General features: G+C 44.0%; 1 protein-coding gene across 1 annotated transcript in view; it reads right to left on the bottom strand.

The window, feature by feature from the left end:
* ZNF106 (zinc finger protein 106) overlaps positions 1 to 18,845 on the bottom strand; it is a 54,853-nt gene that overhangs the window by 35,010 nt on the left and 998 nt on the right. The window contains exons 2-4 of the mRNA XM_032229030.1: positions 14,520 to 14,605; positions 10,850 to 10,911; positions 6,624 to 6,818 (exon numbers count right to left, since the gene is read on the bottom strand). Of these exons, the coding sequence (XP_032084921.1) occupies positions 6,624 to 6,818; positions 10,850 to 10,911; positions 14,520 to 14,573 (311 nt within the window). The 5' untranslated portion in view covers positions 14,574 to 14,605. The remainder of the gene's footprint in view (positions 1 to 6,623; positions 6,819 to 10,849; positions 10,912 to 14,519; positions 14,606 to 18,845) is intronic.

Raw genomic sequence — 18,845 nt, 5'->3', positions numbered from 1 at the left:
GATTAACCAATGGTCCGTTGCAGAGAAACCTGGGAAGGAAGGGACAAAGAAACCCCCACACACACATCCTTTCTGCCCAGTCTCTGACTGACCATAACTGAACTAGCTCAGGCCCCTAGCGCAGGGCGCCCTAACGGGTGGGAAGTGACTACTCCCACGCCACCTTCGAGACATACGGTTCAGGTAAGACCAACTGACAGTCTCCAAAGTGAGGTGTGGGAGGAGTCACAATTGGGACATACCAAAGCTAGATGTCCTTGGGAGGGAATCACTGGGCCTGAGCCCGCCAAGAGTCCAGGACCCCCCTGAAGAACCCTCCTCCGAAGGCTGCCTCCGCATCCAGCCGGTAGCTGCCTCCGCATCCAGCCGGTAGTGCCTGATGAAGGGCGAGGGAGAGGACCAGGCAGGAGCTCTGCAGATCTCCTCGATGGGGGCCTGGGTGGCCCAGGCCACTGAGGTGGCAGCACTTCTGGTGGAGTGTGCAGTGATGCTCTCTGGAACCTGGAGTCCTCATGCCTCATAGATGGCCAATCTGATCCACCTGCTGATGGTGGCCGGAGAAACCTTAGCTCCCCAGGTGGAAGGCTGAAAGGAGACGAAAAGCGCCTCCGACCGCCTGAAGGGCGGCGTGCACTTTAGGTAGATGCACAGGGCTCTTCTGACATCCAGCAGATGCCAGGACCTTTCTCTTTCTCTGGAAGGCTTCGGACAGAAGTCCGGCAGAACTATCTCTAGTGCCCTGTGGAAGGGATAGTTGATTTTGGGCATGAAGGTGGGGTCCAGCCTGAGGATGACCCAGTTGTCTAGGAATGAGCAGAGATCCTCTCTGCTGGAAAGACCGTTAAGCTCCAACACCCTCCTGGCTGAGGTGATTGCAACCAGGAATACCACCTCGAGTGTTAGGAATTGGTGGTTATTTGAGAGCCCTCAGGGGCTCGAAGGGGGCCTCTGTCAGAGACTGGAGCACCGTGAGGAGGTCCCAAGTCGGGAATGAGTGGACCACGGGGGGTCTCAGATTCATCGCCCCTTTTAGGAATCGCCTTAAAACCAAGTGCTGGGATAAGGGAGGCGAGTCCACACACCCCATCCCCAGGACCGTGGAAAGGGCAGAGACCTGTCTTCTGAGGGTGCCAACCCCTTTTCCAGACCTTCCTGTAGGAAATCCAGAACCTGAGGCATGGATGACGAGGACAGGTTGATCCCCCCGATCGGCATCAATCCGCAAAGGCAGTCAGATGGAGCCACTCCAGGTCTGGATGCTCCAGAGACCCCTGGCGCAGAGCCACTTCCCCGTGCGGAATCCTTCAATGGGGGAGGGGGATTTTGACATGTCCACCAGGTCTGCCAGCCAGGGGTGTCGTGGCCAGTAGGAGGCCACCAGAACTACCACTGGTCTCTCTGTCACTAGCTTCCTCAGAACCCCGGGGATGAGGGGAAGGGGAGGGAAGGCATAGAGAAGCCTGGCCGACCAACTGCAGCGTGTGTATCCACTGCTCCCCTGGCCGGAAACCTCGATATGAAGCTGGGCAGCTGGGTGTTCGATGGGGTTGCGAAGAGATCCAATGTCAGGCGGCCCAACCTCCTGCAAATCTGCTGGAAGACGCTGGGATGGAGTTGCCATTCTACGTTGTTGACTGTCTCCCTGCTGAGCCAGTCCGCCTGCTGGTTCTCTACCTTGGAGATGTGCTCCGCTCTGATCAATCGGATGTTCCTTTCTGCCCACTTCCCCAGCCGGAGGGCCTCGTTACGCAGAGCCTTGGGATGCATGCCCCCCTGCTTGTTCACGTGGGCCTTGGCTGCCACGTTGTCCGTCAGGACCAGAACGTGTTGGTCAGACACTGTTGCTTTGAAGTGTCGCACAGCCAGATGGATGGCTCTGAGCTCCAGCCAGTTGATGTTGTTGCGCAGATCCGTTGGGGTCCAGCGGCCCTCAACTATTTGGGACTCCAGGTGCGCTCCCCAGCTGAATAGGCTCGCGTCCATTGTGAGCATCTTCCTTACTGGCTCCCTGAACAGGGGCCCTCTGCCTAGAGCTGGAGACAGCCACCAACGAAACGAGAGGAGCACCTGGGGTGTCACAAAAACCTTGAAGCTCACGTCGCTGGTGCGGGAGCAGGAACCACTGTAACTCTCTGGCATGGAGACGGGCCCAGGACATGATCCCTATGCATGAGATAAATTTCACGAGAAGCCTGGAAAGAAGAACTACAGGGACAGAATGAGACTTATGGATCTCCTGAACCAGCTGAACTATGCTGTCCCTATGCTCCTGGGAGAGGAATACCTCACCAGCCATAGAATCAAACTATGATGGCCCCTAGGTGCTGGAGTCTGGTGGAGGGAACTAGATGGCTCTTCTCGAGGTTAATCGAGAACCCCAGGGACCTCAGAGTGTCAATGGTGAGGCCCAGGTCCTGCTCTGCCCTAGCCGGGGACCTGGCCAGTACGAGGATATCATCAAGGTAACAATGAAGCCGGACAGGGATGGAACAAAGATGACCTGTGGCCACGGCCAGTACCTTGGTAAAAGTTCTGGGAGCTGATCCAGCCCAAAGGGAAGAGCCCTATTTTGGAAGTGGCTACCCTTGTGCGAAAACCTGAGGAACCTACGATGCTCAGGGGTGATCATGATATGTAAATAAGCCTTCGTGAGATCGATTGAGGCCAGAAAATCCCCATCGGATACCTTCTAGGATGGACTTGAGAGAGGTCATCTTGAACCTACGGTATACCAATCTGGAGTTGAGTAATTTGAGATCCAAGATGGCCCTCCACCCCCCCTGAACTCTTGGGAACTAGGAACAGGTTAGAATAGAATCCTGATCCCCTCTCCCCCTCTGGAACCAACTCTACTGCCCTGATGGCCAGCAGGTGTTGGATGGCCTTGCCCAGGAGGGCCTGCTTGGCCGGATTCCTAGAGGAGGTGAAAGCTTGGAACCTATTCGGGGGCTGCGAGAGGAACTCCAGCTGAAGCCCGAGCCTAACAGTCTGGAGGAACCACTCATCCGAGGTGATGCGATCCCAGGACTCTGCGAATAAGGAGAGGCGCCCGCCAATGGGGTGATCCAGAGTTGAATCACTTTCAAAAGGGCCGCTTGCCCTGCGGTTGGCTCCTGAATCTGTCCCTGAAAAACTGCCTATCCCCGTCTGGTAAATCTGGGTGCGGTATACATCTGTTGCTGGAACTCCGACTCAGGTGGACAATAGGATGCTCTCCTGGAATAAGGAGCCGGTTGGTGCTCTGAACGCTTGTTCGTGGCCGGAAAAACCTTATGCTTGCTTCTGTCTTCCACAAAAATGGGATCCAGAGATGAACCAAACAGCTTGTCCCCGGTGTAATCTGCTCCTGCCAGGTGCCATTTCGCTCGGGATTCAGCCTGCCAATGGCGTAGTCACAGCAGGCGTCTGAATGCTATTGAGGAAGATAAAGCTCTAGAAGAATATTTTACCACATCTAGGGTGGCGTCCGCTGATAATTGAATGGCTGCCATTACTTTGGTGATGTCCTGCAGCAATCTCACGTCTGAAGCCGGAGTCCTGTCCTGCAGCTGCTCCAGCCATAGCAAGGTAGATCTGTTGAAAAAGGAGGCGGCCGCCACTACCCTAATTGCCCTTGTCACTGCCTGAAAGGTTTTGCGCATTACCATCTCTGCTCTCTTGTCCTCCGCTTTGAGGCAGTTAGAGATGTCTCCAGTCACCACCGTGGAAGATGAAGCCAGGTTAGCAACTGGAGTGTCTACTGGAGGTACCTGTAGGGCTTGGGCAAAGGTAGCATTAAGGTTATAGAACCTGCGGTCATTGCTCCCTGGGTTGGGGAAAGAACCTGGTTTAACCTACTGGGACTTAAGCACCTCTAAGAATAGGTTTGGGGTAGGAATCTCCTCCTTCTCCACCAGGGGCCTGTGGAAGGGCCCCTTCTTGTTTCCCCCATTCGTGCCTGGGGTGGCAGCAGCTGGGCTCAGCTCTGGATTGTTGTCCAGGTCTGCCGTGGCCTTGGTCTTTCGTAATAAGGAGCTAAACAAGGAGGGAGGGAAAAGACCGGTGATATTGGGCGCCTCAGGAACCTGGGTGTCCTCGTCCTCCGAAAACCCAATGTCCTTCAGTTCTCCCTCCTCTAAATCCGAGCCCTCGCTGGCAGTGGAGGGAGAGGATGACCTGGTCTCTCTGGGGACAGATGACCTGGAATGGTCCTGATGATCCTTGGGGTTACCCTGGGAAGTCTTTCTTCTGGAACCCTGGACTGGTGCTTCATCCCTGTGGCTATCCCCTGTGCTATGGCTCTGGCTAGAACCTCCTGAAAGCTCTCAGGAAGTTCTGAGAGGGAGGGATGAAGATCTGGGGGTTGCAAAAAATCCCGAGCCTGGTGATTGTGGGGCCAGCCGGCGCCTGGAAGGGCTAGGAGCCCTGCACCTAAAGGCACCCCCATGCCCCCGAGGGGTGGGCAGGTGATAAGGGGGGCGATAGGGAACTGCGCCCTCTGTTAGAGCTCCCTGGGGATCCCAGGGAAGCAGCGTGGGAAGCCTGCGGGGGGAGCGAGATCTAGAGGGCGACGGACTGATGGTGTCCCTAATCCTCCTCTTGGAAGCCCTGGTGACCCGCACCTCCTTGCCGGAGGTCTCCCTCCTCGCGTCCCTGGAGGTGCTCTTCTTGGTGGAGGACCTCCCTCTGGTGACTGGAAGAACTCCCCTGGAGGTCCCCTCACTCAGGTCCGACTCCCCTGGGGATCTAGGGCCCGCTGCTCCCCCGCTCCTCGCAGCCTCCGCCATTCTACTCACGGTTGCGTTCCCCACCTCCTCCTTCATACCGGCCTCGGCTCGACGGCACATCCTGCCGCTTTAAGGCTCTGCGCTTGCCACTGATCCGCAGCCCAAACGCCAGCCCACCGCCAAACTCTGGGCCCTCACCAGATTACCGGCAGAGTTCTGGCCCCTGCAGCCTCCCTCTGGCTCCGGAGGTGGTTTCTGGGCACCCATGCCATTCGTAACCAGGACGCCGACCACACGCTCCACTCACATGCTTCAAGATGGCCACGAGTCAAGATGGCGACCGCTGGGCCTACGGTCCGAGTTCTCCGCTCCAATCCTTGGGAAATGCTGGGAGGATGTCCTCTGCTAGGCCTCTGCCTCCTGCTATCCCTCGATGCCTGGATCTCCTTGGAGCTCGCAGCTAGGTAAGGGCTTCCCCCCTGCGACCATCCAGCCGCTCGGGGCTTGTCCCAGAGAAGCGGCAGACTCTAGGGCTAGCAGCAGGTGAAGCACGGATGAGGAGAGGTGATCCAAACAAGGGAATTAGTCTGTTGAAAAGATCTTCGAAGTGAAGGGAGAGTCAGGAAAAACACTCCTTCTGGGCCGAAGACCCAGAAGGTTAATCTGGGAAAGTCAGGAGGAGGAGCGGAGGTGTGCCTCAAGATTTACCTCAGTCTCCGGGCAAAAGGGCTGTGTTAATACCCAGTTGTGACTCCTCCCACGCCTCACTTCGGAGACAGGGAAGTGTCACACTTTCAAGTAGGGGAGAATGGACAGAATTGGTTACCATATAAACAACATTTGTCTATCATGCAGAACCAAAGTAAATACATGGTCTTTAAATTGCACATAATTAAAAGCAGTGGGGGGAAAGGCATGAATCATTTTTTGCAAATTGTCTGAAAGGATGTTTTCTGGCACTGTCAACAGTAAAGTGCTGAAAATAGTCCCATTGTCCTGAACGTTTGGCACAGCAAGTTTGAGAGCCTTCGTAGGCTTTGCTTAAATACCAGTCACAGTGGAATTCAATGCTTGTACTTTCATACGCATACAATCTGGGAAAGCCTGCAAAGCAGCTGCACCAGACACAGGGGAATACATATCTGCCTCAATCTTTCACAAAGCAATGCTTCACTCACTGGCTTGCTGCCATTGGAACATCACTCTGAATGAGCTGCCCTGCTCTTCTCTTCCAACGACTGAAATATGATACATTCTTTTACAGAGAATCCTAAAAAAACACCCACATGCTAGAGTGAAAGAGATTGATTAGAAATGCATTTACATCTTGAAACACATGATGAATTTAACTCAATTCTAAAAAAAAAAAACCTAAGAATTGTCCAGTTTTGTAGTTCCAGCTTTTGCATATACATAAAAACTAAGGGTGAAGTCTCCACATTTAAGCCAAAATCATAACATGCTTTCAATTTATTTTGTATGATATAATAAAAGTAGGTTATAAATGTGGCAGAATTAGTTACTGTGACCTGGACAAAAGTTTGTAAAGTGCAATGGGCATGACTGGAGAGTATATTTATAGAAGAATCTTAATATCCCTATTAGGTATGTTTAAATATAAGTGGCAAAAAATAAACCTGCAGCTATTTCATGCAAATGAAGCTGTATCAATAGTAGTCAGGTTTAATTGTTAATTCAAAAAGCATTATTCCAAAGTCAAAACACTTTTAAATCATAAACTTAAAATAGCAAGTTAGTCAGTTGTTGGAATTCTGCCAACTACACACAACTCGAGGCTGCACAGAAGGCACCTCTGCACTTTGAAAAGCATTTTCTTTTGTTCAAAGAACCTATAAAGAACTTCATAAATTAAATTATTATAAATTAATAAAATTAATAAAATGTGAAAAAACTCACCGGTTTTGTTCATTTCTTTGCTGTATTAATTGGATAAGTTCCTTGTCAAAGTATTCTTCATCGGTCTTTTCTTTCTCTTCCTCGGCATCGTGGACTTCAATGCCGTCTTTGTGCAACTGGCTGGAGATGTGCTTGGCATAGGCTGTCAAGCCCACCACGGTTACCCTACACACTTGGCACTCATGATTGCTGTCCCTGGGGAAAGAAGGAGAAGGTGGGCACTCAATTCTTCCCACAGGCATGGCAAACGATGCTGATCTTAATTAAGTTTCCTCTGAACAAAAATGTTCAATCAGACACAAGAGCTGGTAATTTAGATTGAAGTTTTTTTTAAAAAATAAACCTGTTGCTTTCTAAGCTTTTTCTTTTGAATTCATTTGGCTGTTTCTTGGTGAATTTCAGATTTTTTTCCAACAATCAAGAGGTAACGAACTTGATAATAAAAAAGGGGTCATCTGGTATTCTTCTTGAATTGCTGTACTCAAAATCTTGTGGAAGGAAACATAGGGGAGCAGGGGGCTTGCAGAGCTAGCTGAAGCTGCTCTAAAGCACCTCCATGGTGCCAGCTGCACTGGGGAAACCAGTGTCAGAGTCTAGATTTAAGCTCTGTCTCAGCTTTCCTCAGCAGAGGAGGGGAGAAAAAACTTCGGCAGCCAATCTTAACACAGTGAAATCTAATCTGGGACAACTGGCACAGTGGCCTGGAATTCAAAGACTGCAAGGGAGTCTCCAATTCACTGTACTTTATTTGGTTTCAGAAAATGCAAGTTGTCCCTTCTCTACTTTGCAAGGATTAGGCTAAAGGCACAAAATTATTTCAGCTGGAGGGAACAGACAGCTGTCAGACAAGTGGCCAAGAAATAAAAACCTTACATATTTAATTTCTAGCCTTGGAACCTTCCAGGGAAAGAAACAACCTTGAAAGCCTTAAAATGCTTTGAAGAGAGGATAGCTGTCACTGCCAAAATAGGGCAAGAAGCCCCTGTAACTTATTAAAATTAAACCTTTTCTTTAACTTTTATTTTTTTTAAGGTTGCAATTTCCCCAAAGTTAGTGAGATTTTGTGATCTCCTATAAAAATGCCAAAATCACTATTCTTCAGCCAGGGTTAGATGATTTGAAAAGATTTAAAGGAATTTGGCAAGTGGACCCAAGCTATCACAGAAACTCATGAAATAATATCAAAGGCCTGAAAATCTACTCCCAAAAAAAAAAAAAAGAAACTGAATAGCAAAATTAGTGCCTTTTGTGACTATGATCTGCAACAGTTTTACATATTGACATTGTTAGTCTACAATTCCATATATTAATATATGATATATAAGAGGCAGAAGGGGAGTACAATTTTTGGAGATAAATTGATGGCACACAGCAATGTGAATTGGAGCTCTGGAATCTCCTTTCCATTTCCAAATGGAAAAGAGTAAAAGTGAAATTTTCAGAACTCAAAATTTAAAATGACAAGCAAAAATAAACCTTTTTGAAGAAAAAGTTCAGCGACTAATATTATCCCAAACATTGCATTCCACAATGAGAACCATTGTACTAAGCTTTTATTAAGGTTTAATAAAGTGACAGCAAGCATACTTAGAATACTGTGTTTTGCTTTAAAGCTTTATGCCACCAATAACTTATTATGTGGGCACAACACAGCTGCAAAACCATCTGGCCAGAACATTCTTTAGCAATGTGATAGAAGCCCCCATTTCCTGGGCTACAATCATCTTTGCTATTCTATGAAGAATTTCTCTTAAAGGAAATACAGGCTGAGGAATCTTCTTCCACCTCTGTAATTTGGAAAGTATGAAAGACAAACCAAGGGGGAGAAAATCCTTCACCCACCCACAAGGCATGAGACTACATGCTTCACTAAGAGATCAGCTGATTGCTAAATAAAGCGCCATCCTCTTCATTTTAAAAAAAGCTTTAAAATGGAATTCTGTATATTCTGCTAATTCCTATATAAATGAACACTTTTCTTGAGTTCAACCCAGTCTTAAAAACGGGCATCAAGGACAGGTTCCATGGAAAACATTTTTTTCAGGGACTTGGGGTTTAGGAGTAGCTTTGTGTGTTTACCTAGATCCTGTGCATGTGCACATTAAGCTTTGCTCACTTGCACAGCCTAGTTCCTAACAGGCCACGGACCGGTACCAGTCCAAGGTCCAGGGATTGGGACCCCTGTTTTAAACAATATCATCCTTCCTATTGCTTGCCCTAAAGTTTTCCTTCTGAGAATCAGGGGGTCCTGACCTTCTCGGCTTTCCGGAAGGTTATGAAGATCTAGTCTTTTTCCAGGCATTAAGGCTGGAATGTTAGGGGAACCCATTATATACTGCTTGTTTTGCAAGTGCTATTTTAAGAGGAGAAGATATGTAAATTGCCTAAATAAATTTATAGCAAAAAAAAAAAAAAGACGTTTCACTAGATATATCCATGCACTGAACACATCTGGATCCCCAAATTATAATGAACTCAGAAATGTTATTGCTTTCAAATGTGCATTTGAGATTTTTAAATTCACAATATTTCAATTATTTTTAAGCAAAACAGAGAACGAGTGAAATAATAATATGGATTTTGTGGTCAAGAAATCTACCAACACAAATCTCCCCAAATTTCACATTTAATATTCAGCCACAAGCACTATATAAACTATGGAAAAAAGTGCATTTTTGCTAAATTGGCAGTTTACAAATTACAAATAACACTATCAATGGATTGACAACAAAAAGAAATTTAATTTAATCCACATAATCTCTCTTAATGTTTAATATAATTTTCCTATGGGTTGTGCCACAATGGATTGCTACTGTTGTTAAACATCACAAATATCCAAGTAACTTAGTGAAGACCAAATTGTTTCTGGATTTAGATGGGAATTTCTCTTTCAACTCTAAAAAGTTGTCATATCCCAATGTACTCTACCCATTGATATAAATGGGACATATTCATACCTTCCCAAATCTGAACATTAAACAGAGTAGAGCAGAAGATGGGAAACCTAAATACAAAGCTAAATTAAGACCCTTCCTGATATAGCTGTTTAGACTGTACAGATGGGACATAAAAGTGGTCTATCAAAGTAACTGGAAAGAACTGATGTTACCTTGATGGTGATAATCAATTTAAAACTGGAAATTATAAGAACAAGTTGTTTAAAATTATTATTTTAATAAAAAATATCTAGAATTGCTAGCTCAAATTACACAGCTAAAGTTAATGTTGGTGACAATCTGCTATCAGAGCCCTAACCCTTCAGCTGTTCAGCCAGGCAACAGATGGATCCTTATTGCCAAGAACAAGGTCAATTGGTTGTAAGATTTAATTTCAAGATGAACAGATTCAAGGAGAGGTGATTATTAGATGACCACTTTAGCATATTTGTTTGTTTGTTTCTCAGAAACTTTCCCATATATTGGGACTACAACCAGAAGGCTTATATCCAGAAGGCATTACATTGCTGAATACACTTTAAACTGAACTGACAAAGCTTTATTAACTTTATAAGCTACAAGTGTTTGGGTTGATATTAAGCTGATATGCTCTCTCCTGTAATCAACATAACTGAGTTCATGCTTGGAGTACATATTACGGCTTTATGGTTTTTCAACCTTGAAAACTTCACAATATGTGGACTTCAATTCTCAGAATTCTATAGCCAGCAAACTTAGTTTTTATATTTTTCTGCTTCCAACTTGAAGTACTCCAGATGTTTTGAGTTACTGTTCCCAGAATTTCTACCCAGCAATTTTAGTAGTTAAATTTTAACTCACCTGAAAGGTATACCCCAAGTATACCATTCGACAATATGAAATTGAGTATTATGTCACTAAAAACAGAATCTCAAGACACTGCAGGACTCCAGCCTACTTTTATTCACAAGTTAGTTAAGATGGGAGGTTTTTTTGAATTTTAGTATCTTCTTCTTGGATGTTTTAATTCCAGAGTGAGTTGCTATTTATAAGATAACACATCTCATCTATTGAATATTTATATCTAGAATTCATCCTATTTCTTTCTCAGCTTCCTCACAACTTCTCACAATCTTCTGGCCATTTCAGTCACACTTAATTACAGGAACCTTAAACACTATGCCATATAGTATTTAAAAATGTAAATACTTTTTAATTGCACAGGTATTATACAAAAAATGTTTCACATAAGAGTTGTGCTGTACTAGATTAAAATGAAGAAAGATGAAATGATCATTGTCATAGTCATACCTCCCCTTGAGATTTTCAAGTTCCCGATGATGAAGCATACTTCTCATGTGCTCATCCATCTCCTGCAAAAGTGAAAGTAAGAAGCCATAAATAAATAGGAAGGAAACTATGTGTACAGGAACAAATCTCACCTGCATATTCATAACCAACTGAGCTACCACATTTGGTCCATCTATGGATTCCACTTCAGGAATAGTCATAACTGGATACCAGATATTGTGCAAAGCCCTTCTCCAGCTCCTTACCTGCTCCTTGACTAGGCTCTGTGAGTGAAGGACCCTCAAGTTAAAAATCAGTTTGGCTAATAATTTTGAATAAACAAAGGGAGAGCACAAATACATCCAAAACTAAGGGGCCAGGTGGCTTCCCAATTCAAAACCATCCTAACTTGCTGGTATTGAGCCTAAAGTTGGTCTTTCCATCCCATCCAGATTCTAGCAGCCTATAAACTACAAGACAAAATGTCAGTTGGTCTTACCTGAACTGCATGTCTAGAAGCGGTCGTGTGAGGAGTCACATGTGGGTATTAACACGGCCCATTTGCTCAGAGACTGAGTCACCTAAATTTGAGGCAATTCCCTCTTCTTCCTCCTCGTGACTCCCCAGATTAACCGATGGTCCAGTCCAAGAAGAGGCTGGAAAGGAAGGGAACAAGAACAAGGGACAACAACTCCCTGCCCCCAGGCCTGACTAACCACTAAACTCCCTCAGGCCCCCCCATGCGCAGGCGCGCACAGTACGGGTGGGAAGTGACTCCTCCCATGACCGCTTCTAGACATGCAGTTCAGGTAAGACCAACTGACAGTCTCCGAAGTGAGGCGTGGGAGGAGTCACATGTGGGACATACCAAAGCTAAATGTCCATGGGAGGGAATCATTGGGCCTGAGCCCCCCGAGTGTCCAACACATCCTGAAGAACCCTCCTGCCAAATAATGCCTCCGCAGAGGCAGAGGCATCCAGACGGTAATGTCTAATAAAGGGAGAAGGTGAAGCCCAACGGCCGCCCTGCAGATGTCCTCAATGAGCGCCTGGGTAGCCCAGGCCGCAGAGATAATGCACGTGTTCGACTTCCGTCTGGAAGCCTCAATGGTTCTGATCACCCTGGCTGAGAACTGGGCCTCCCTCAGTTGCTCCCGCTCAAGCACCAAGCGGTTAGCTGGAGCCACTCCGATCCGGATACTCTAGACTCCCCTGGCACAGAGCTACCAGCTCCCTGGGAATCCTCCAATGAGGTAGAACCTACAGATCCACTAGGTCCACAAACAAGAGCCGCTGGGGCCAATGGGGCACTATCAGAATCACTTCTGCCCTCTCTAGCACTAGCTTCCTCAGAACCACGGGAAGGAGAGGAAAGGGAGGGAAAGCGTAAAGGAGGCCGGACGGCCATCTGCAGGAAAGGGCGTCGACGTTCACTGCTCCCCGAGCTGGGAACTGCAAGATGAACCTCGGAACCTGGGCGTTCGATGGGGTAGCAAAGAGATCCACTGTCGGCCAACCAAACCTCTGACAAATCCGCTCAAAGATGCTGGGATGTAACTGCCACTCCCCGTGGTCCACCGTCTCTCTGCTGAGCCAATCTGCCTGTCGGTTGTCCACCCCGGAGATGTGTTCCGTCCGAATCGATAAGAGAGTCCGTTCTGCCCAGTTGCCCAGCTGAACTGCTTCGTTGCGTAGTGCCAAGGAGTCTGTGCCCCCTTGCTTGTTCTCTGGGCAAATGGGCTGTGTTAATACCACATGTGTCTCCTCCCACGCCTCGCTTCGGAGACCAACTGATTGTGTGAATGACCAGGAGTCAAAATGTAAAACTGAGTCTCATGAACATTCTTATCCCCAATAGTTTCATGAAGCTATTAGATATGCGCAGAGAAGATGGGTCCATACACCCAGAGTGACTAATCGTCCACCCACTCCTGCCCACTCAATATATAATTCTCCCCACCCCCAACCCTTGAAGGCAGGCCACAAAGATACCATGATTGATGGTAGTAGGAGACATCAAATTAGAAAAAAAGTGAATGATTGAAAACCTGAATATTACTATTCCCTACTGGAATAGCCTAATATCAGTTTTCTTCTGAATTTACATTAGATACCCATATTTTCCTAAAAATAAGACCTGGCCGGCTCCTGCTGGGTGGAGTTGTCAGTGCCGCCACGTGAGGTGAGTTAGTGGAGACTTCCCCCAAAATAAGACTTGGTGCCTTTTTTGGTGTATATCCATATACTGACAACTGACAACTCTACCCAGCAGGAGCCCGCTGCTGGCCCATTTCTTCTGAAGCCACTTGCCACCACTCGGATCACCCCGGCCTTCAATTCACCGTCAGAGGCCTTCAGGAAAGGCCTCTGCAGCTGAGAAATGGGCTCTGGATTGACGCGTCTGGCACCCCCCAGCCTCATTTCACCATCAGAAGCCTTCAGGAAAGTCCACTCCAGCCGATAAAAGAGCGCTGGATCCTCTGATGGCGAAACGAAAGCCAGGGGGCACCACACATGTCAATCTGGAGTTTGTTTCTCTGCTGCAGAGGCCTTTCCTGAAGGCCTCTGATGGCAAAATGAGGCCAGGAGGTGCCGCATGCGAGCGGTGGCAAGTGGCTGCAGAAGAAGTGGGTCAGCAAGGCGAGGCAGGTGTCAGGGTGTGCAAGGCCTGGCTGCAAGTCTCTGAAGGTAAGCAGCTCAACCCCCCCATCCCCACCCTCACTTGATTTTTACCTATGCACCTCACCCCACCCCATGCAGCCAGGTGCAATGGAATGGGTGGGGTCTTAACTAGGGCTTATTTGGGGGATAGGGCTTATATTGGGCTCGAGTATAAACATCAAGCTAGGACTTATTTTTGGATAAGTCTTATTTTTTGGGGAACACAGTAATGTTCGGCCTATAGAGTCATCTCCTAATTGATTTGCTCAAATAATAAAATCAGTAAAAAAAATTGCCTGTACTTTGCCATCTGAATAATAACTCCTGCTGGCAAACATATTCAACAGACTTTCGTCTCATTTTTCCCGCCACAACAACAACCCTGTGAGGCGAATAAGGCTGAGGGAGTATGACTAGCCCAAGGTCGGAACTCGTGGCGTCTGGCTTTCTAGCCTAGTACCCTTAACCATTAGACAAAACTGATTTGCATTATACCTGGTAGGAAGATATAAAGTATGCAGAACATAAAGTACACTGCATTGGGAGAGACTTGTTTCCTTCTTTGCTACAGCTTAGTGCCATCAAGGCACTAGTTCTATTTTGAGTTTTCTAGAGCAGAAATACATAACAGACAACTTTTGAAAACTTCAAAAAACTACTCAAGAAGTTGCCACCAAATTCTATTTTTACTGTGACAAAAGGTGAAATCTATTTATTATACAGCAAGTGAATATATTAACGATACTTAATTAATAGAAGCATCTTTCTACTTTTGGAAGGCAGCTGCAAGCATTATCCAAACAAACAGGCTTCAAATATCAAGTGTAGCTCTGTGCTTGCAAAAATAAAAACCTCTATCTTATTGTATGGCTGCATTGGTGGTTATTGGTGTTTATTGTTGTGAACTTAAAAGATAATTGAAATGATCAATAAAAGATACCTTGAATACTCAGACAAAGTAAGCTTTACATTTTCTAACCAAGATATAAAATGAAAAGTTTTTTGGAATGGTGCTGAAATATTATTTTACCTTTTTTGAGTTGTAGACGATGTGACACAATATACATTTTCGTTCTCGGACCATAGTGAATTCTTCAGAAAAATCTTACCCAATCCCTACGAAAAGAAAACAGAATATTAATTAACTCTTTACCAGATTTATAATGTTCCAAATATTACTTTTAATAGCAGAACTATTCAATTCAATAAACATTTTATTTCTACTTTCTTATTCACCTTATTATGTCTAAAGGAAGACATAAGCACCACCTTGATTAAGATCTGTTTTTCATAGCAAACTTGTTTGTATACTCTCCATCAATTTTGAAGTCAAAATTCAGATGCACGTGGATTTGATTAGAACAATAATACAACTGAAGAATTTAAACATAGCAAATAAAATTAGCAGTAGCTTCCATCCTACAAAAAGGATGATGTCATTTAATGACATTTTTAAAATGCCCCCTGGTAATTGTATTTTTTTATTCTATATAAAAAATTAGTTAAAGATAAATATTTGCAGTACAGAATACAGTATACTTAACCATGGAAAATGATTAATGACAAGAGTTATTCCAGTCACACATTTATCAATTTCAAGAAGCAGCAAAGTAAATCCTTTTTCCAGGAAAAAATGGTGGGTTTAATGCTATTCAATTGATCATATTATAAGAAACTCTGTAAGTGTCTAAATACTAGAATATTAGTGTAATATAAAGAATGTGAACTTTTCTTAAGCTTAAAGGTAGAAATGTTGATATGGAATAGTGATGTTTTCCTTGGGGTGTACAATCTGTTATATCAGTGTTGGTGAACATTTTCAGCACTGAGTGTGCTAGAACCCGGAAGAACAGCTGCCCAGTGCGCATGCATGCACCGGGAAGATGATCTTCTGGTTTCCGGCATGCACATGCACACCAGCCACCTGACCTTCTGGTTTCTGGCGTGCATGCGTGCATGAAGACTAGCTGGCCAGTGTGCATGAGTGTCCCAGAAACTGGAGGAGCAGCCACCTAATCTTCTGGTTTCCGGCGCACACATGTGCCCTGGCCACCTGGTCTTTTGGTTTTGCATCTTTTGGTGCGCATTCCAAAAACTGGAGGACCAGGTGGCATGTACGCTGGAAACCGGAAGATCATCTTCCCGGTGCGCAGAGGCGCACCAGGGAGCTGCTCTTCTGGTTTCCAGCACTCCCAAGTGCGTTAAGACCAGCTGGCTGGTGCGCCAGAAACCAGAAGAGCTACGGGCAATGGCTCACGTGCCCGGAGAGATGGCTGTATGTGCCACTTCCGGCACATGCACCATAGGTTCGCCATCACAGTCTTATATTCTCTTAATGGCCTATATCAGCATTGCTTTGTTGTTAATGAATTAATGTTCTTCATGTGTTGCTTAAAATTGCTTCAACATTTCTGGAATTCATTTAGAAATTTCTTCTTCAAGTGAGGAAGTAAAATGCTTAACAGATAACAAGGTCGGTAGAGTAGGCTTATCTTATTTCATCAGTTGGCAGGCTAATTAGAAGTGATGTGTAGCAAGCAGATCTAAAATTACATCAGCTTTGGCTAATTAAAAATACAAGTGTATTTAACTATGCCTGACTGCAAGAAGAGCTTAAGGGTTCCATTAGCTTCCCAATCAACTTCAGCCACTTGCAGGAGAGGGCTAAAAATACTATCCAAATTCAACTGCTATTGGTTGTCACTATGAAAAAGCAAGAGCAATATTTTTTCCTCTGCAAAGGGACTGCTCAGACAGTACTCTAAAATTAAGGTTTATAATTGGCTAGACAATAGATGCAGAGGTTAGAAAATTAATAATGAAAGGAGATTAACAAACTAGAAACAAATACAGGTACAAAGTTATGCAGAGGAATATATATTGCAAGCAATATTATTATTGGACTGTACACAACTGTAAATGTATAGAGTGATAAATGTACAGTGTTACATTATAACATGGAAACAATGGGTACAATTATGATGTACAATATTATGTATTTAAAAAGAAACTATACTATATGATTAAGAGAGAAATGGTCATGATTAGGGTGTATAACATCATGGATTTAATACAACCAGTATACTGCTGTTGCAAAATTGAAATTGTAATGTAGAATAAAGGAAAATATATATCACTAAAAAAATAAAATTAAGGTTTCCAATCTCTCTTGCTAGTTTACCCTTCTATAGAAAAAAATGCTGCTCTATGTGTAACATAAAAACACAACCATGTCATCAGAGATATCTACTTGCCCTTCTCTTAAGGAAGGGAAGCAATGTTGATTGAAAAAACACTATTACTAAAGGATATATGGGCTTCATGGAACCATCATCAAATCATATGATATTTTGATTCTGTAAACCTCTTAGAGCACGCTATAAAAGCAGTATGAAGTAGTACATTAGTCTAAGTGCTATTGCTATTGGAAAGTTTATGATTTTAAAAAAATTCTTGCATGGACAAAAAATATCAGAAAAAGGCAAAGGAAGAAAGAGGTCTCAGTAGTTCAAATAATTCCTTTTTATTCCTTTAGGCACTCTAACTAACATAATTTTGTTCTATTAGTGATACCACTATGAATCCACCAGACAACCTTCAAATTATCTTATAATTCTTATAGTTTGACTACTTATATCAGGAAGGCTCAGGAGATATGGACCACAATAGACCCCAAGCCAACTAGATTACAGGTACAGCAAAAAATAACTGAAAAGAGATAGGCATCAAAGAAGGAAAAATGGCAGATGGTCACTATTTCCTAAGAGTAAAAGGAAAAAAAATATTGAGTCCAGGCAGCAATTGCATTAGAAGCAAATATAATAGTTTAATAAATTTGCATGCCACCCAACTCTCAACAAATCTGGGATGATCTAGAATCACTCCCTGTATAGTTCCTATATTCTATAAACACATATGCTTAAGTTTGTATATTTCACAAATGTCTTATTTTGATGGGATATCATGGTTTTGGGGACAGATTTTGCAATCTAAACAGAAGCCATCTTCATATCCTTTTGAATGGACAAAAAAGATGAAAAATGATATATGTTTAATGCTTGACTTACAAAACAGTTACAGCTAATTACAATTTAAAGAACTAATTAATGAATTTGAAAGGAAAGTTCAAAACCAATTATATTTTTTATGCCAAAACTAGTCTAGCTGTACTATCATTGCATGATGTAGTCATGGTTAATTATTCTGCAAGCCTGAGCAATAAATCATGAGCATCATTTGCCTAGAACAGAAATGAGGCCCCCTAAAACACAACTCCCAGCAACCCCAGAGAGCAGGGCTGATGGTGATAAATCCTGGGAATTGCATTTCAAGAATACAATTTGGTGGGTCATAAGTTCTGTACCTTATGCCAAAATGATTGCCTTTAAAGAGAATTTAATAATTCCATATCTCTGATTTACTTTCAGGAAAAAATGCCCTTCCGGAAGATGAAGAAACATAGTATATTCCAGATGCTTATAATATTTATATTTCATGTATATTTGATAATTGATGAAGTAGGAAAAATCATCACCCTTGTTAAGTTTAATAAAGGAGAGGATTTGCAAAATAATTCAATTGCAGTTTTTCCAATAGTGTCTTCACAGGTAAGTAAATACAGGCTATGAGGCATCTTCTCATAGAATATTTATTTTTTTCAGAATACAAAAGTGCTGATAACATACAAAACCCTGCCTACAGGGCCTATATTTGGAGCATGGGATTTTCCATCTTCTTGAATAACCAAGCAAAGAAGATATTTAAAAAAGAGAAAATATCTGAAGGCTGCAGAACAGTGGTATCAGTACATTTAGCCAAAGAGCTCAGCACAGAAGGAGAACCACATTTTAGCATACCACATACTACATTTAAAAACAATTTGAGACTTACTGTTTAACCTGAACCCAGACAGTACAATCACTGCTTGGAATTCAGACAACATGGTAAGTCTTACATTTTTTTTAAAAAAAAAATACAGCATGCATTGGTGGCATATGTACCCATTAACTTTTTGCCTTAGCAACTTTGGAACATTGGCCATAAAGATAATGGAATTTAAAATCTTTTCTTTATGTATTTACCATACAAGTAGTCTTTGACTTACAACCATAATTGCACCCAAAAATTCTGTTGCAAAGCAAGTCAGCTGTTGTGAGTTTTGTCCCATTTTATGACTTTGCTTGCCAGTTAAATGAATCAATGCAGCTGTTAAATTAGTAACACGGTTGCATGAATATGATTTCCCATTGACTTTGCTTTTTAGAAGGTCTCAAAAGGTGATCACATGGCCCCAGGACCCTACAATTGTCATAAATATGAGTTAATTGCCAAGTGTCTGAATTTTGCTCACATGGCC

This window comes from Thamnophis elegans, chromosome 1, assembly GCF_009769535.1.
Source record: "Thamnophis elegans isolate rThaEle1 chromosome 1, rThaEle1.pri, whole genome shotgun sequence".
NCBI classification, from domain to species: domain Eukaryota; kingdom Metazoa; phylum Chordata; class Lepidosauria; order Squamata; family Colubridae; genus Thamnophis; species Thamnophis elegans.
The sequence above is the reverse complement of the archived record's forward strand: the minus strand, read 5'-3'. Positions and strand labels throughout refer to the sequence as shown.